At 45.3% G+C, this 20,486-nt stretch overlaps 1 protein-coding gene across 1 annotated transcript in view; it reads right to left on the reverse strand.

Annotated features, from left to right (window-relative positions):
* Nucleotides 1-20,486, reverse strand: part of LOC309552863 (uncharacterized protein) — a gene marked incomplete at its 3' end in the record, with an annotated part of 268,170 nt that overhangs the window by 225,766 nt on the left and 21,918 nt on the right. The window contains exon 2 of the mRNA XM_082253774.1: nucleotides 12,529-12,936. Within this exon, the coding sequence (XP_082109900.1) occupies nucleotides 12,529-12,936 (408 nt within the window). The remainder of the gene's footprint in view (nucleotides 1-12,528; nucleotides 12,937-20,486) is intronic.

Below are 20,486 nucleotides of genomic sequence, written 5' to 3' on the forward strand. Positions count from 1 at the left end.
TCTCCAACAACCATTTTCGGACTCTTCCAACTTCCCTGGGGCTACTCACCCCCTTTGCATAGTAGACACCACAAATCTATGACCAGCCTGCAAAATATCAAGTCTGGGCCTGGTTGCCTGTATGTTCTGGGTCCAGGGCGGAGCTCTCCTCCCAGAGCAACAACTGATGAGAGCAGAGTGAGTTGACCGGGCAGTCACTTCCTACTGGTGCAGGTACACACCTACCGATTCCTCAACATCTTAGGATAACATGATCAGACGGCCAATCCCCAGTCAGAGAAGGAGGGGTAAGTGTCAGCGGACAACAGACACCTGGCAGACGCAGTGAAGGGACAGCAGCACACTGCTGCAACTTTTAGATCCGAGGATTGAAAGCAATCTTTTACTTGGGCGATTTCCCTGACTGCACCCTTCTAAATGTTTTTGCTCCGCCACTGGCCGCAAGGCCCCTGTAGGTGCGAGGCCTTAAGCGACCGCCTAATTTGCATGTTGCCCTCCTGTTTTAAAACATGGTCAATGCATCTCATTGGTGTAAGTGCGCTTCTATGTTCTGAATTGTAGGGGCATTGAGTATGGTGCTAGCATGATGAGAGGTTACTGCCTATTTGTGTCCATAAATAATATATAATGTTTTTTGTTTTTTTTTAGAAACCAGTGATGAGGATGTGGAGGCTCAGCCTTCTCAGGCCCACTGTAAGTAATGTGGATGTGCTGGTGTGTTGTGTATTAGGTCTAATTTGGAGGAATGATTGTTTGTTTTGTTTTCTTTTGTGGTTGATGTAGCTTCAGCGAGAGAGGAGCCTGAGCAGGCAGGGCCAAGTCGTTTGTACCCGGGGCAGGGGCAGGACAAGGAGGAAGTGGGTGGGCAGGAGCAGGCAGATTTGTCCCTCAGCGATGAGGACATCAGCTCTCCTCAAATGGGAAGTAAGTATTCTACATATGTTTGTGTGTTCAATGTGTCCTTGGAAATATAAGGGCTGGAATATATATATTTTGCCATTGGGGTTATGTAGCAGCTGACATTGAGGATGTTTGTTGTGGAGGACTGGGGAAGAGGGGCCGCTGCTTACCCAGTCCACTGTAACTACTACCTTCAATGTTTCCCAACTACTTTCTGTGTGCCTTTATCAAATAGCTTTTGTTCAAGGATTGTATTCGTGTCTTTGTGTTTCTAGGAGATACGACACCATCCCCCCATGAATGGACACCATCCCCCCATGAAGGGTCTCCCCCATCCTCCCCCACTCCAGGGGTGGAGCCGGATGATGTTTGTGGCTCCCCTGAACTAGTCTGTAAGTACATAAAATTAGATTATCACATGTATTGTGTGTGCTAGGATGATGTGTATCTCGGATAATCTAAGTTGGAGTCAAAGCAAGTGCAGTTTTGCTATATGTGACAGGAAGGTTGGTCATGAAACACTCTTGCTTAACCTTCATGTTTGAAAGGTGGTTTTGGGGAGCATTACAGGACATGTTATTATTTTTAAGTTTTCTCAAACCACCCTATTCTAAATTGGTGTTAGTTTCTCTACATTGGAAATGGTGTGCTTTGTACTTAGAAATATTTGGGGGCCATGTTAATTTACTCATGTCCGGATTTAGTCAACACTGAAAATGCGTGTTTATCAATCTTTCATAAATACTCTTCCTCGGTAATGTACCACATTCCAGTTCTCAATTTGTGTTCTTTTTGTGCAGTTTCTCCTGAGCCGGCAGTCCCATCAAGTTCTGGGGGCCAACCAAACCTTGTTGATGGTAAGTTGTGTGCTTTTCCAGTAATGTGTCTACTTAGTAAGTGGAGAAATGCTAACTGTGTATGTCCCCGATCAGGCTTCAAGTTGTTCTAAAGGCAGCAGGTTCTTTATGTGAATGCATTCTATGCATTAGTATTCCAAGTGATAGGTGTGCATATTCCCCCTAAGACTTACTGGGACCATTTTCTTAATGTCCAAAAATTTGCACAAATACTTGTCTGGAACAGACTCCCCCTCCTCCTTAACTGAGGTGACAGCATGCCAATATTGCCTCCTGATGCTGTCACTCCTAATCATTGAGACCATCGGAAGGGAGGGGGGCAAGGCTGGCTCACAGACTAGTGCCTGAACAGGCACAGGGTGCTTGGCTTCATCTCATGTGCCTCCATAGCAAGCTGCCTGCTGTGGGGTCAACCAACAGGAGGGAGGTGCCTAGAGGTGTGTACAGGAGCCATGTAAAAAGGAGGATCGTGATTTCTCTCGTCCCCAAAAAGCTAGAGAGGGTAAGTCTAATCTGATTAGTTTTCCACAGCCCTCCAAAAATGATATGTTACCAACACTTAGAACAGGCAGGGCTGAGGCACAAAAAACATCAGAGAAACACAATCAGCACAAAAGCAAGGAGTACGTATCCTTAACGCTACAAGCTTCACCCAGAAGAATGATGCTTGCACTGTACAAATCTGCATCACCACCGTATCAATGTCTAAATCAAACTTTCAGGGAAGTGTGGAGTGGTAAGGAGTGGGTGTTAGAGCGTTTTCATGACTGCGTAACCTACAGTTAGCGTGAGTCCATTTGTTGAGAAACTTTTTATTCTCTCTTAACACAGCTGGGATGGCGGAAAGGAGATCAGGGGAGCAGACACATCTACTCCGGCCAGAACTGTCCCTCATAATTCCAAAGGGTGAGTCTCTACTATGTGTCAGGCTCAAACTATAGACAGTAAGAGGGAGAGAGAACGCTCCACAGATTCCAATGGTGATAGAGATAAATGTGTGCACATGTATCATGTTGACCAATTAAACACAAAACACCTTACATTCTTCAAAATGATTGCTTGTGTTTACATGCAGAAAAGCCTTTTACTTAGCTTTGGTGGAACTGCTACTAACATTCCAAGCCATCTTATGTAACCTTTTGAACAATTTGAGTTGAAAGTTTGAGTTCAAGGTTTAAAACAGCAATTTTGCATATTTGCTTCAGAGTGTTCATAAAAGCCAACCAATAGACTCCTAAGCATATTTGTTGAGGCACATTAATTACAATCCTTGTTAGGATCATTTTGCATAAAACTAATTGTCATGTCTTTTTCTACCCAGGGCACACCCACCTCACCAGCGAGGTAATGCTGGAGTATTTAAAGTGGTGTGGAGACCGAATACTGTATTTGGAGCAGCTGTGTGGGGTGGATCCGGACCCTAAGCAGCCATTTGTGCGTAATGTCACACCTTTGACTCGTTGTTTACAAAAAAAATGAAAAAAATACAAACAAAAATTTGTTACACAAAAATATAAAATAATGTTTACAAAAAAATCCCTGTTTTGGGAAACAAAAAAATTAAAAAAATGTTTACAAAAAAATCCCTGTTTTGGGAAACAAAAAAATATAAAATAATGTTTACAAAAAAATCCCTGTTTTGGGAAACAAAAAAAATATAAAATAATGTTTACAAAAAAATCCCTGTTTTGGGAAACCAAAAAAATATAAAATAATGTTTACAAAAAAATCCCTGTTTTGGGAAACAAAAAAATTAAAAAAATGTTTACAAAAAAAAAAACATAATTTTGGAAAAAAATAAAAAAAATTTTAAATAAAAAGAAAAATAAAAAAATTGTATGTTGCACGTTGCAACACAAATGATACATTTGAAATTTTGTTCATTATATTATATATTTTAATAATATATTTTTTGGACGCTACAGTTGGTAGACACCTACATGTGTTATTAAAAAGAGTTTATCTTTTATTACCAAAGTTTTCTTTTTGGTGTACACATCGAATGTCTTTTGTGTTGTATTTGTTTTGTTGAGTGGTGTGGTCTGTAATTGTTAGCATGTTGGCTTTGGTTTATGTTATCCTTGAGACTTGTTTTGAAGCTACATTTGAAGGGAGACCTTTTCTTGGGTCATTATGTGAACATAGAGTTTTCCAAATTTAAATTAAATCATATGTTTGGAGATAGAGAAGCACGTGTGTATAAATGCCTACATTAACCAGGGCCCTTACTTGGCCACCAACACTCCTAAAAAACCAAAGATCAAACACAAACTAATCATTTTGCATAAAATTAAATTTCATCACCAAAAAAAAGCACTATAATAAATCATATTGTGCCACCCTCAAATTAAACAAAAAAATGGCCCCACAAATTGGCCAATGTAACAATCATTAACAAAACTAACACAAAAAAACAAAACAAAAATCAAATTAAGTTGGTGGTGGTGGTGGTGGTGACTGATGCAGTGTGGTGAACACTGGAAAGGTTCCTGCCATCAAATGTTGGGCCAATAGTCCCATCTGCTCTTGGGTCAGCCTTAGAGTTGTGGTATAGTGGCCCATTATGATCAGATCTTGTAAATGAGGCTGCTGCTGATGCAGGGTGTTGAACCCTGGAAATGTCCCAGACTGAAGATCTTGTGCCAATAGTCCCATCTGCTCTGTGCTCAGCCTAAGAATTTGTGCCATTACCATTAAATTTGTTAGCTGCTGCCCGAGGCTATTTGATGCTGCTGGTGGTGCAAGGGTTGTGAAGATGTGTGGGGAGTGGTGGTTGATTGGTTGTTGAGGTCCACGGTGCGGGGGGAAATGGCATGTGGGGCTGTTGACAAAGGGTGATGGCCTGGGTAGAAGTGAAATTCTAAAGGTGTGTAGGGACTGTAGTCACATGGAAGGGGCATTGTGGAACCAGTGCGCAATGAGGTTGTGCAGGAGGATTGCTCATTGAGGGGTGTGGGAGTCCGAACGGAGTGTGAAGTGCTAGGAGTGGCTACAGGAGGAATTGTCCCATCCCCAGCTGCCTGACAAGTGGCCAACACTGGCATTACCCTCCCACTACCACAACCTGCAGTGGCAGGTGAGTGAGATGTTTGGGAGGGCTCTGCCAATGGGGCATCTTCAGATCCAAACAGGCATTGGCGTGTGGCCAGCACCTGAGTGTCAACACTTTGCCGATCCCGTTGATGCTGGTCTGCTAAACTTACCAAGCTGTTACGCATATCCTGTTGAACCTGTACCATTGTTGCTACAGATTCCTGTATGAGCCCGAGCAGACGTACTACCTCAGTAGATTGCTGAGTACGCCTCCTTAACTCATTTTGGATCCCATACTCATCAAGCAGCCTCTCGGCTACATCCAGCATAGATGGACGAGGTTGGGTAGGTGACAATCCCTCTGCATCGAAGGCTACCTGAAAGCAGAAGAAATAGACCAAATCATTATCAATCATCATGACTAAATAGTTCAGATTAGTTTGACAACTTAACACCCCAAGCAGAATGTAGAAAAGTTTGATGTGCTTCTAATAAGTACTTGTTCATTGTAATATTATCCAAGCTAGCAACACTTCTGATAATGGGTACATATTATATTGGTAGGACTAATATGACAAAGGCAAAAAAGTTTCAACATGAAGGTGTTCCCAATTAACCCTGGTGTGGTAGGTTGTTTATGCTTTTGTTAAATCTGTTACTACACCAATGACTTTCTACATCTACGTATGTTGTCTAAAATCTCGCCATCAATCGGCTACAGGACAACCCAACAAAACGATACACATGAATTTGGACCTGGAAAATCAAAGACTGGCTGGACTTTAAAGGTCCTGGATGTTTTTGGAACATTAGTGGCACACCAAATTATAACATAATTCCCTGATGTTCAAGATCGAACTCTTGTTGTGCTGGTGCATCGTCAGAATGTCATAGCACTAATTTAACACACACAATGTAAGCCACATCTAGCCCAAAATCATTACTACCATTGAAATGTTACATGTGCACCTTGTTCCCTTATATCACATACCACAGCACTGGATGCAGAATCCTCGCCAGCTCCTGATCCAACTCCAGCTGCTACGTCAAGAGGGGCCTGATGTTCTTAGAAAAAAAAAAAAACATGTTTAGTACATAACCTTAGGCAGTAATGATTATGGCCAGATTGCCCTCCTAGCTTCAGGAATGAAGCATTGAGGCCAAACATTCAAAAGTGCTTTCCTGGCCTCATAGGACACTTGCTAAAACCTCACAAAAGGTTAAGAAGGCTTGGTCTGAATACTAATGACGGCACCCATTAATGCTATCAATGGTGTTTTGCAGGGTAAACATCTAAAAGGCAACACTCTTTCAAAAGAAAAAACATGTGTGTTAACGGGGTTAATAAGATTAAAAAAAAAATAGTAATTTGCTAGACATACCAACACCTTCCTCCAGGCCTTGCTGCACTGGGTGTGTTCCCTGCTGCGGATCTTCTGTAAAGGACATAGCAATATGAGCTATCTTGGAAAGAATAAAATATACATCTACATTGTTTGGCACAGTATGATATGGGACCTACCAGGAGGAGGGTCAGCACTGATGTCAACACCTGTGAGTCCGTCTGGGTCGCCAAGCTGCATGGGCTGTGGAGGGGCTGAGATCCGTGCTACAGACGAACAAATTGCAGGTTGGGGAAAACAAAAAAAGGACAATTGGAAGGGCAAGTATCAAATTCTATTCATGTCACACATAGGATAGTAGTTCATCTTTTCAAAACAACTCACACAATTGACATCCAAGATAATATCCTACCTCGGTGCAAAGCATCCGAATCTAAGTCCTCTCTGGGAAAGATGGTATCGGGTCCTATGATCTGCAAGAAAGGTAATTGATAATCCCAGAGAGAACTTCGTGCACGTTCATCCAGCCGACCTTGTCGGTCATAAAGACCCTCCGCAGCCCATGCAATTAGCTTCTTCCGAACGGACGCACAGATGTCGGTGACCTTCTTCCGCACACTGTCACGGTGGCGAGGTGCTTCACCCAGTGCATTTACAGCATCCCGGATTTCATCCCACAATCTGCGCTTCTCGGTTACAGAACTAACCGCGGCCCTGGTCCCATGTATCGCCTGATATCTGGCCATATAGGCGTGGACCAGGGCACAGCACTGATTGTGGGTGAAACGGGGAAGCCGGGATAATGTGGACAAGCTGACTCTGGTGGACGGACCCTCTCCAGGACTACTGTCAGAAGAGCCAGCTTGTCCACTTGGTGTGTTACCACCTCCCCTGGCTTCCTCCTCCGGGATGGGGATGGTGGACTCCCTCATGGATACAGCTGGAGCCTCCCTCACACCAGAGCCAGACGATCTGCCCACCCTGCCCCCCCTGGCCACCCTGGCCACCCTGCCCCCCCTGGCCACCCTGGCCACCCTGCCCCCCATGGCCACCCTGGCCACCCTGCCCCCCATGGCCACCCTGGCCACCCTGCCCCCCCTGGCCACCCTGCCCCTTCTCCTCAGCCTTCCAGTGGGTGGGGCCATGGGAGCACGAGGTGGGCAGAGAATCTGGCTGTCCAGCAGCAGCAAAGAGCCCCAAACGCCTAAATCTGAAATGACAAAAGAGAAAACAGAAAAAAACATGATTTGCAGATTGCTCTTCATATACAGTATAATTAGTGAACAGTTACAGAACACACTTACCTAATGGCACAAACAGACTTGGTGGTGGTGGTGGTGGTGGTGGTGGTAGTGGTCAAAGAGCAGAAGAGGCTGCAAAGAAATGGAAAAAAACACATAAGAAAACGCATATGGGCACAAATCACACGAGGCCCTCCAAACACTTACCTAATGGCACAAACAGACTTGGTGGGGGGGGGGGGGGTGGTGTAATCCTTTATAGGCAAAAGGAGGCTGCAAACATTAAACATACATGAGAAATCGCATGACCTACATACGTGCACATAATAAATTACAGTTATCAGGAAAGCAAAAATGGTGTCTTTGGAAGCTGGGAAGGTAAGGGGGCAGGTTTAGATGCCAAATCTAGACTGCACACCTTTAACAAACATGAGAAAACACATGTCAAAACCACATGCACATGGGGCCAACTGCCAATGATTAAAAGACACTTGAGGGGTTCCCAAGCTATTGTGGGTTGGAGGGGATTCACCATAGACAACTTAAGCACACCCAGGATAAGTACAAATTCTCACCTTCAGTAAACAATAACGGTGAGCAAGAACACACAAACAGACAGATCTATATATATATATATATATATATATATATAGAGAGAGAGAGAGAGAGAGAGAGAATTTGTTGTTTTTTTTTTTTTTTTTTGGGAGAGAGAGATACAATTGTCTTACCTCCAGATAATGTACGTTGTGGGTCACAGGGTCTTGCTAGCACATAAGAAACATCGATCTATAACATCCAGCAGCCATATTGGCCATGTGCTCCTTTTATAGCTGGCTCACAGGTGTGATAATTAGCGGCCGTTTCTATATATATCTGCGCATTCGCGAATTTGCGAGTTCAAAGTGGAGGACGATATCCCAGACGCATTAGATGGTGCAATGTTGGCATTCATCGGTGCCTTGTTTGAGGAGGCCCTAGCACAGGAGGCAGCAGAAGGTGGGGAAGCAGCAGCAGCAGCAGTACCTCCAGCAGCACCACCTTCAGCAGCACCTCCAGTCCGTGTGCCCTTACCTCGCCAGCCACGCATTTTTGCTCCAAGGATCTATTTGGACAAGCTGCGGGATTCTGATGTCAGGAGGAAATTCCGGCTCGAGCGAGGAACTATTCTCCACCTCTACCAGCTCATAGCAGACAAAATTGACCCGGACACACAGCGCGGCCATGCGGTGCCCGGCATGGCCAGATTGCTGGCCACTTTGTATATTTTAGGGCGTGGCAGCTTCCAAGCCACTTCGGGAAGTATCATGGGCATTAGCCAGCCCACAATTTCAAGGGTGTTCATGTTGGTCATTAATGCCATAGTTGATATAGTGCCCAATTTTATCCACTGGCCACAGGATGAAAATGAGTGGAATGAAGTCAAGTTGGGTTTCTACCTGCGGGCACACATGCCGCAAATACTAGGGGCAATCGATGGCACCCACATAGCCATTAGGCCACCAAGGAGCCACGAAGTGGAGTACCGCAACCGCAAGCAGTACCACTCCCTGAACGTCCAATTAGTTTGTGACGCCAAACAGCGCATCATGAGTGTCAACACTGGTCACCCAGGGTCGTGCCATGATTCCAGTATGTTAAGAACCAGTACTCTGTATGAGGCGTTTGAAAGTGGCCAAATGCCCCAAGGGTGGCTTATTGGTAAAGTATTTTGTCTTAACAACATAAACTGTAAGATTACATAGACATAGGAATAAGCTACATCGGTGTACACCCTGATTTAAGCAAAGCCTACCTAAAATGGATGTGTTAGGAGTTGGCAGGCTGTTCACACACAACCAGATCAGCAGCTTAGCAGCTCACAAAAGAAAGATTTCCAAAGTTGTCTTTGAGTCAAATGAAGGTGGTTAACCAATGTGTAAATGGTGTCCTCTAGCCACCCAAACAAAACCTACAAATGATTTCAATGGTATTGCCATATCCCCAAAGTACTTTGCATAAGTGAGTCAATATTGGTTTCCTCACTCTAGTTGCAGATTTATTCCAGAAATAATACCTAGGCTAATGTAATAGGAACAAAATAGGGGCCAAGTTGGAAATTGCAAGAGAAACACACCACTTTGTGTGTCCTTTTTCCCATTTGTATTAGTGATTTAGGCAGTTAGACAGAGTTGAGATGTTTCATATGAGTTTTTGCAAACAGACAAACAGGTTGTTTAGTAAAATGCATAATTGTCTCCCATTTTGAGGAGTCATCTAAAGTCACATGATATGAAGAACTAATGTATATTTTTCATTTTTTTCAGGGGATGCTGGTTACCCGCAGCTGACGTGGCTGATGGCTCCAATCAGGTACCCCCAGGGCCGAGCAGAAATGAATTACAACAGGGCCTTGCGGAGAAGCCGGAGTATCATCGAGTTGACCATAGGTCTTCTCAAATCCCGGTTTCTCTGCTTGGCCCGGCCTGGGGGTGAACTCCTGTACTCTCCTACAAAGGCTTCCAAGATCATCCTGGCGTGCTGCGTGTTGCACAACATGTGCGTTGCCCGGGATGAATCTTGGGAGCTGACGGAGGAGAGGGAGCCAGAGATCCGTCAGCCGGTGGCCCCCAGGCGGCGGAGCACCGCTGCAGGTTTTGCCACCCGGAATACCCTGGTTGCTAGCCACCTTACATGTAAGTACTGTAACCGGTCAAGATAGGGCATGTGTATTAATTTGCTAGTTAGCAGAGGTGCCACTCACAGGGAGACAGAGGGTAATTATCATCTGCCAATGACACTTGCCATTGTAGATAAAGTGTAGTCAACATTGGTAAAATTGTGTTACTTGAGCAAAAACATGCACCTCTAACCATAAACATGTTGGTATTGTGAATAGTGGAAAGGGCTGAGAAGAGCTGGCAGGTGTTTATTTGTGTCTATGCCACCTGTGTAGTTATTGATAACATGAACGGCTGCTTGGTATCTTATGGTGTTCTAATTTTCCAGAACGTGAACATCTTGGAATCATGTCATGTACCATGAGAAGCCTGTGGTGATGGGCTGTCTGGCGTCACAGGTGTGTATTCAAATGTTTACATTAATGATTTCTGGTTTGTGTAAGTTGGCAGAAAATGTGTTATTTCACTCGTGATGTCGAAATTAAATGAAGTTCAGAATGAAGCAAACAGGCATTAAGATGTGATTTTCATAATGAAATGTCTTATCCTTTGTTTTATTTTTCCAGGAGTGGTACTGCTTGCGGTTGTAGGTGGTAGAAACCCACCTTGATGGACTCCACTCTTCTTTTGTGGTCAGTGGATATTTGGTAAGGCACATGGCCAAAAGCAGCATCGATGACCAACATGAACACCCTGGAACTTCCAAAGTGGCTTGGAAGCTGACCAGCAATCTGGCCATGCCTGTCCCCTATGAGCTGGTAGAGGTGCAGAATGGATTCCAAACTCTGCATGAAGTTGGGGAAGACATCAGAATCCCGTAGCCATGGAGCAAAGATCGTGGGCTGGCGCTGTAAATGCACACGGACTGGAGACTGACAATATTATCTTGCTGCATCCCTCCTTATGCTGTCATTCTAGAATAAATAAAGACTTTTGAATGGAACATGTGTTTTTTGTTTTGTGTGGGTGCCTACAGACAAAAGGGCCATACACACTGTAAGATTTAGAGAAGACTTTATCCTTCAGATTGACATTTTCTATGTAGTGCAAGGGCCTTCCTGATTGCATACAAATTGAAAGTGTTGAGGTTTGACCTCATATTATATGGTTTGGTTAAGTCTACAGGAAAAAGTCTTGAAAAAGTCTTAGTGTATGGCCCATTAAGCTGCCAAGGCCGGAGCTTTGCACTTTGCATGCTGCTTGTACTGGTGATGTGAGGGGTTGTAATGTAGAGTAGGGATGTGACAGTGTTGTGTTGAGGTGTGAGGCAAATGTAGTGTTGGACTATGAGGGTCTGTGTTGTTGAAATATGGAGAGAGTCCAATATCAGACACCTATGTTTATTGGTCAAGAAATTGTAAGAACCATGGTAAATATGTAAAGAATTGCATCTCGAAAAAACTAGGACCACACTCATAAAATCAAAATTGTGTTGGTTCCATTAATGTGCTTGAAATTTGGGTAGGACACCCCCCCCCTCCACCCACCCCCACCCCCCCCCCACCCCCCAAATTCAAGATAGTTTAAAAAAACTCTAAAAAAAATAAATGAGAGTGAAAAGAGATCCCAAGTGTAGTGATTGTTGGGATTTGAACCCATGACGTTGTTAACTGCAGTGAAGTTGCAAAGCACTTAGCTATTGTGCAGAATAAAGCTGTTTGGTGGAAAAAAAGGAGTGTGTTAAGGCTAAAAAGCACATATAGCTAAAGTACTAAACATTGTATGGAATCTGGGAAGAAGACCATGGTAAAATTGTGAGGTTTCATCTTGACCTGAAGTAGTGTAGGGGTTTGGTCACTTGCCTTTGCTACTTTCAATCATAAGATCAATTTGACACACAGACAAGATCATAAAACCACTTAAAATGCTGTAAGTTTGCAAGCGCTTCTGAGTGTAAGATTATTTAGCAATATATCTGATGTAATCCGTTACATTTTTGAAATATAAACAAAAAAAGAAAATAAAAAAGTTAGGTGGAGATGGTAAGCCTCGAACCTACAGCAGAGGGAGATGAATTACAGACGTGATGTGTGCACTAATCCACTAGCCCACATCGCTATGTGAAACTGCTGTAAGCACGAAGACATAAGTTTGCGAATTTGCGAAGCCGCGATCGTAAGTGAATACCGCTGACGGCGGAATTCATTATTGCTGTTTCACTAGCCAATTCGCCGCAGCGCCAGTTAATTGATTTGAAAGCGGCGAAACTGAAACACGTCATGGATGTCTGAAGCTGCAGTTTCTTTAAATCCGGCCGACAGTCACTTATTCATTGTTTATGCCCTTTTGCAATTTATTCACATTAAGTCATTGCCTTGTTATATCATTTTAGTACTTGTAACCAATGGCTCTCCAGTGTTACATTGTAATTAATGTTTAATCTTGTATGGTGAGCTAATATGAAGTTATTGAAAAAAAAAAAACAGCGTGGGGTGCTCCAAAGGAGGGGGGGGGGGGGGTCTGGTGTTGGGCATTAAAAAGCTTGTTCTCACCTTACCTTTCACCAAAACCAGAGTGCCCCTTGGTCTCTGCCACTGCTCCACCTTTTGCCCGCCTTCAAATATGAGTTTCAAACGAAAACAATACTTTTTAGCACCATCAGAAGCTGTTACGTTTTTTATAGTTATGGTTGCATTTCTGTGGTCTAGATCCATATGTACATTTATCCTTTCCAGGTGGTTGGAGGATATTTTGGGGGTTTCTGTTTTGTTGTAAATTTCATCTTCTTCGCGTCCACAGTAATCTCTATCGGCTGATGCTCTCACTGCGATATTTACAGACTTGATTTTGTTCTGCGGTACTGGAAATGCAAACTGGCAGGGGATTGTTATTGTTCCTCCAACTAAGGATTCCCTTCTTGTAGGCTGATCAACGCAGTATTGTCCGGAAGCGTCATGGGACCTGTCTATGAAAAGAAGACATCGGGATTATCACTCAGGGGAGAAGAAGGACAAGAGCTCATATTTTCAAAGGTGAACATTTGCTTTAAAATGCATACAATCCAATAAGAGCGCCAAACAAATGTCCAAAACTCCAAGGTCATTTAATGTAAACACTACTGGGGTTTTTTTTTTTTTTTTGCTGAACAAATTTTGAAAAAACAAAAAACAGTTTTTATAGTTCGTTATAGAATTTTGCAAACAGGTAATTTTTGATTTTTTTATGTGCGCTGATGAGGTGGCACTTTTGGGCACTGATAGGCACTGATAGGCTGCACTTATGGGCACTGATAGGCTTCACTGTTGGGCACTGATAGGCTGCACTGATGGGCACTGATAAGTTGGCACTGATAAGGCGGCACTGATAAGTGTTACGCTCAGCGCTCCGGGCCCCCTGCTGGCCTCGAATCGCTCACAGCGTGTGTCCCCAGGCGGCGCTCCTGCGTCTCGGCGTGTGCGTCCCCGCTCTCTTTGGCGCGCACGCACCGGGACTCTTAGATCTAAAGGACCAGTGCTCAGGTGATTGGTGCCTGGTCCAAACTGGTGATTAAGGGTTAAGGTTTGTGTTAGGCAGTGCTGACTTAGGCTTCACCTGTGCACTGCCCATTAATACATTTTCCTCCCACAGCTTCCTGCCGGAACTTTGTGCCTTGTGCCTCTGAGAAAGCGTTCCCTTCTGTGTTTGTTTGCTTTGCCTGTTGCCGAACTAATTGCTACCGACGTCTTGCCTTTGAACCTCTGCCACCTGCCCTGACCTCTGCTACGTCCGACTACACTCTTGCCTACTCCCTGTGTACCACGCCATATCAGCCGCCAGAGAGATCGAGTTGTTACTAGGGGACACGACCTGGTAGTTACCGCCGCAGCAAATCCATCCTGCCTTGCGGCGGGCTCTGGTGAAGAACAGTAACTACTTAGAACCGGTCCTCTAGTACAACCCGCGCCATCGCCTCTCTGGTCCAGAGGATCCACTACCAGTCCTGCCGGTTCGTGACAATGAGGCGGCACTGATAGGTGGCACTGATGGGTGGCACTGATGGGCAATGATGGACAGCACTAAAGAGCACTGGTAGGTGGTGCTGAAGGGCACTAATAGGTGGCATTGATGGTTCGCACTGATGGGCAATGATAGGCACTGGTAGGGGACACTTATGATTGGGTACTGATAGGTGGCACTGGTGAGCATTGATAGGTGACACTGATAGGTGGTGCTGATGGGCACTGGTAGCTGTCACTAGTGGGCACAGGCGGATGGCACTGGTGGGCACTGGTAGGTGGCACTGGTGGGCACTGGTAGGTGGCACTGGTGGGTGACACTGGTGGGCACTTGTGGGCACTGGTAGGTGGCACAGGGGGCACAGATAATCCCTCTCCTCTTCGGGACTGATGTCCCTCTGACAGCAGCTGGCAATCTTTGTTTTTTTCTCCTCACACTGACAGTGCGAGGAGAAAAAAAACAGCTGAATGCCAGCTGCTGTTTACTTACATGATCAGCTGTCATTGGCTGATCATGTGGTAAGGGGGCGGGATTGTTCCCGATCTCCGATCTGTGATCAGGTGAGTCTTATGGACTCGCCGATCACAGAGCGAGCTGGGCCGCTCCTCAGGGAGCGTGCAGGTTTCTCGTTGCCGAGAGGATGTCAATGTACGCCCTCCCGGCAATTAAGGTCCGTGCTGTAGCCATCGTTCGGCTATAGCACGGACATCAAGTAGTTAATGTCTATCAATTAAAAATAAGGGTTTTTATGACAAAAGAAACCATATCAGTCTATTCTGTCTGTCAGTTGTCATGAACACTGAGCCACACATGTGCATGCACAGCTCGGTGTATATGTGCGGCACCTGATCTGTGCCGTGGTGATGTTACTCCCATGTGCACATGCAGGAGTGATGTTCTTGGGGCCATTTAATTGGCCTAAGAGACGGAACTGGGAAGGAAGAACCAGATGAAAATAGTGTCCAGGACCCACAGGATTAGTGACAGAGTCACTGGAGGGCAAAAATTAACTATATTTTTTACTTTCTGTTATAAAACACATCCAAAAAAAAAAGTAAAAAATCAAATTTCTTCATCAATTTAGGCCAATATGTATTCTGCTACATATTTTGGGGAAAAAAAAAATCCCAATAAGCATATATTGATTTGCACAAAAGTTATAGCGCCTACAAATTATGGGATAGATTTATCAGCCTCTTATTTTTCTTAATTGATTTTATTAGTAATGGCGGTGATCAGCGATTTTTAGCAGGACTTCAAAACTGTGGGGGACAATCCTGACACTAAGGGAAACTTTTTGGGGACCAGTGACACCAATACATTGATCAGTGCTAAAAAAAAATGCACTTTGAATGTATAAATGACACTGGCAGGAAAGGGGTTAACATCAGGGTTGATCAAAGGGTTAAATTTGCTCCTAGGGAGTGCTTTCTAACTGTGGGGGGAATGCTGTAGCTGGAGGAAAACAGACATCTGTGTTTCTGCTTAGCACAAACACAAAATCTCCATTTTCCTCCCTCACAGAATGGTGGTGTGCCTTGTTTACATAGACAAACCGCCATTCTGCCTCTCCTGTAAACGATCAGTGGGTCTTGGTTAGTGATGAGCCGAACACCCCCCGGTTCGGTTTGCACCAGAACACCGCGAACAGAGGAAAAGTTTGTTCGAACAAACAAACCCCATTGAAGTCTATGGGACTCGAACCTCGAAAATAAAACGGCCTCATTTTGAAGGCTTAAATGTAAGTTATTGCCCAAAAAAAGTGTATGGGGGTCCGGGTCCTGACCTGGGGAACATGTAGCAATGAACTTTTTTTTTTTAAAACAATCGTTTTTAAAGGAGCACTGATTTACTGATTTTAATGAGGCTTAAAGTGAAACTATCAAAAAATTGGGGGAGCAAACCCTGAACATGTATATCTAAAGCCGGTGCAGCTATGGACCAAGCAACATGTATATTAAAAAAGAATAGCGCACACATGCAAAAGAAATTACTATCAAATATGGAGACAATCCATAAATAAAAATTGGGATTTAGTCCCACCATATGGCCATATCATGCTCAAGCCCACCACTGTGTTAAAGTGAAACTATAAAAATTAAAAATTCCTTCAACTGTCATGCCTGGGGGGTCCCCTGAATGTGCCTGTTGTAGTGCATCTCTATGATGTATGTAGCCTGCCGCAGCTATACTGACATTTCTAAAGCAAAAAATGTCATATACAAATATACATACAAATTTCAAATCACATGTACTTGTCATACAGGTGCAGAAAAATTGGGCCTTGGTTGTTGATGATGCCTGAACAACGTAACCCCTCACAGTTACTCTTGCTGGGTGCAGGAACAGGCCCTGCTGCTAAAAAATCCATACAAATATGAAATTGCATGTACTTGTCATACAGGTGCCAAAAATTGGGCCTTTGGTGTTGCTGGTGACTGAACACCGTAACCAATCCCTCACAGTTACTCTTGCTGGGTGCGGGAACGGGACCTGCTGTTAAGAATTCCATGCAAATTTGAAATTGCATGTGCTATACAAGTGCCAAAAATTGGGCCTTTGGGGTAGGTATTGCCTGAACACTGTAATCAAGGCCTCGCAGTTACTCTTGCTAAGTGCTGGAACGGGACCTGCTGGTAAGAATTCCATGCAAATTTGATATAGCATGTGCTATACAAGTGCAAAAAATTGGGCCTTTGCCCTTTGTGGTGCCTGAACACCGTAACCAAGGACTCGCAGTTACTCTTGCTGGGTGCCGGAACAGGACCTGCTGGTAAGAATTCCATGCAAATTTGATATCTCATGTGCTATACAAGTGCAAAAAATTGGGCCTTTGCCGAAGGTGGTGCCTGAACACAGTAACCAAGGCCTTACAGTTACTTTTGCTTGGTGCCGGAACGGGACCTGCTGGCAAGAATTCCATGCAAATTTGAAATTGCATGTGCTATACAAGTGCCAAAAATCGGGCCTTTGCGGTAGGTATTGCCTGAACACCGTTACCAAGGCCACACAGTTACTCTTGCTGGGTGCAGGAACGGGACCTGCTGGTAAGAATTCCATTCAAATTTGAAATCGCATTTGCTACGCAGGTGCCAAAAATTGAGCCTTTGGTGTTGGTGGTGCCTGAACACCGTAACCCCTCACAGTTAGCAGGGCACAGGGACAGGGCGTGCTGTTAAAAATTACATACAACATTTAAATTGTATGCACCTGTCATACAAGTGCAGAAAAATTAGGCCTTGGGGGTTGGTAGTGACCTAAACCAAAAACATTTTTGGAAGCCAGCAGAATCAAGGTAGAGGAATAGGATAGGCAGCATATGCAGTCTTCAAGGGATGGCAGACCCCTAGCAAATTAAATCTGTTACATCAGCATCAGGAGCCTGATAGCTCTTGTTGATCCAGGACTGGTTCATTTTGATGAAAGTCAGCTGATCAACAGAGTCTGTGGACAGACGCACTCTTTTGTCCGTCACAAAACCTCCAACAGCACTGAACGTCCATTCAGAAAGCACGCTGGATGCAGGACAGGCCAGTAGCTCCATTGCATATTGAGCAAGTTCTGGCCAGTGGTCCATCCTTAAGACCCAGTAAGTCGGGGGATGCACAGCTGGAAAGGTCTCCAAGTCTGCTCTTCCGTCTAGATAATCATGCACCATATGATGGAGACGCTGGTTGCTTAAACCTAACAGGACAAAAGAACTGTTTAAAAGCATCTGTCAGCCGGCCGCCTTCTCCACCGTTCCTCCTTTGGCTTAACGATGCCTCAGAAACACGTCCGGAGAATGTTGACCTCCTAGTGTCTTGAAAGGCGGTATACAAATTTTTTTTCAAGACCTCCTCAAGATGTTTCATCCTCTGCTCGCTCTGTGAAGGCAGGATGAACTCTGCAACTTTACCCTTGTAACGTGGATCAAGAAGGGTTGCCAACCAGTAATTATCCCTCTCCTTTATAGTACAAATCCTTGGGTCCTTTCGCAGGCTTTGCAGAATCAGGGAGCCCATGCAACATAAGTTGGAGGAGGCATGAGCTTCTGAGTCCTCTGGGTCACTAAGTATGACATTGTCAGCAGGAGCAACCTCTCCTCAACCACATACAACTCCTGGAGTTTCTGGGGAATCAAAACCATCCCTTGAAGACTGCTGTATGCTATTCTCTTCCTCTACATCCATGCTGCCAAAATCCTCATCCTCCTCCTCCTCTACCTCCTGTGTGTTTTGTGGCCCTGCAGGGGCCTTGTGAGGAAAGGAAGTCCTCCTCTTCCTGCTGCTGTTTGCCTCAAGTACCCTGTCCATTATTCCACGCAGCGTGTGCTCCAGCAGGTAGACTAGCGGGTTAGTGTCACTGATGCATGCACCGACCCGGCTCACCATCCTTGTGGCCTCCTCAAATGGTGACAGGACGATGCATGCATCCTTAATCAAAAGCCACTGGCGTGGCAAAAAAAAAACAAGCTCCCCTGACCCTGTTCTTGTGCCATAATCACACAGGTACTCATAGACGGCCCTCTGCTGCGTGTGCAGCCTCTGCAGAATTGCCAACATTGAGTTATACCTGGTGGGCATGTCACAAATGAGGCGGTTGGTGGGGAGTTTTAAATCCCCTTGAATGACAGATAAGCGAACAATGGCATTGAACGAATGGCGGAAATGGCCACAGACTTTTCTGGCCTGCCTCAGGAGATCTTGGAAGCCCAGGTATCTGGTCAAGAAATGCTGCACCACCAGATTCAGATCATGTGCCAAGCATGGAACATGTGTCAAGTGTCCCTGTTGGAGGGTGGAGAGAAGGTTGGTGCCATTGTCACATACAACCATTCCTGGCTCAAGCTTCAAGCTGTCATGGCGTCAACCATCTCCTAGCCTGCCCCTGCAGAGCTGACAAAATCTCTGCACTGGTGTGACTACTATCCCCTAGACAGACCAACTGAAGCACAGCATGGCATCTTTTAGCCCGACTGCTTGCGTTGCCCCTTGAATGCTTAGGGAGCACTGCTTCTGCAGAGGAGAATTGAGCAGATGAGGACATGGAGGAGGAGGAGGAGGTGGTGGTGGAGTAGCCAGATGTGGCAGAACCAGCACCAGCTTTTTGGAGGCGTGGTGGCAAAACAAGCTCCAAGACCAAACCCTGTCCTGCATCCTTCCCAGCTGCCAGCAGAGTTACCCAGTGCGCTGTGAAAGAAATGTAACGTTCCTGTCAATGCCTGTTGGACCAAGAGCCTGTAGTAATGTGCAACTTCCTGCTTCCCGCTTTGTCCAACGAGGCCAAAACACTACCTTCCACATGACGGTAGAGAGCTGTAATGGCCTTACGCGAAAAGAAATGCCTTTTTGGGACCTGCCACTGTGGTGCAGCACATTCCACAAATTTGCGAAAGGAGCCGAGTCTACCAGCTGAAAAGGCAGCAACTGTAATGCTAGCAATTTGGCCAAGCTAGCATTAAGACGCTGAGCATATGGATGTCTGGGACAGTATTTCTTTCTATGGTTCAAATACTGGGGTAGTGAAATTTGCCTGCTGCTCAAATCAAGCGGTGGTGTACTGCTAGCAGATTGGGTGCAAGTCTCTGTGCCACTCATGGCTATACCATCATCCCTCTCAATGCTGGTTTTTGAGAAGGCATGAGGCATAGTAGGGTTAGAGATTGTAGATGAGGAGCAAGGTGATGTATGCTTGTTTTGATCTGGTGCCTCTTTCAGGTGCTGTTGCCAATGGACTGCAAGGCAGGTCGTCATATGCCTTGTCAAGCATGTGGTGCCCAAGCGGCTGGTGTTCTGGCCACGCTTGATCTGCTTTAGACAGAGGTTGCAAACAGCAACGCTGCGGTCTACTGCACAGATGCTGAAAAAAGCCCACACTAATGAACTTTTTGGAGTCCACGGGGATTTTGCAGCACCCTGCACCTGTGGAGCTCTGCGCTGTGACGCAATAGGTTGGCTAATGCTATCGCGGCCCCTGGAGCACATCCGCCCTCATTGGAGTTGTGCGTCCTCCTCATCCTCCTCCTCTATCCTGTCAGGCACCCAAGTACAGTCAGTGACTTCATCATCCCCTCCCTCCTCATCACTGGAGCATACTTGGCAATATGCTTCAGCTGTGGCAACATGACTGCTGGTTTCTTGTCCGCCATTGTCACCCCCTCTCTCTAGGCTTACGTTATTCCCTTTATCAACCTGAGAAACAACATCACAGCTTTCAAATTGCTGCACATCCTCCAGGAGCATGTCACTGACACTATGATCAAATAGTTCAGGTGACTCCTCCATGCATGATGGTGGGACAACTGAAGAAGTAGCTGTGGAGAAGGAGCCTGTCGAACGAGCCCCTATGGCAGCTGCGGTGGAAGGCAAACTACTGGGAGCATGGGTGTCAGAGGAAGAGGAGGATGAGGATGGCTTATTGATCCACTCCACCAACTCTTCCACATGTGGATGAATAGCACGGGCAGCACCTAAAATAAAAGAGGGGCGTGCCCCGCTTGCAGAGGATGCACTATGTCAACTGTGACCGCCACTTTTC

The sequence above is a fragment of the Pelophylax lessonae genome, assembly GCF_965119305.1.
Source record: "Pelophylax lessonae genome assembly, chromosome: 4".
Taxonomy (NCBI): domain Eukaryota; kingdom Metazoa; phylum Chordata; class Amphibia; order Anura; family Ranidae; genus Pelophylax; species Pelophylax lessonae.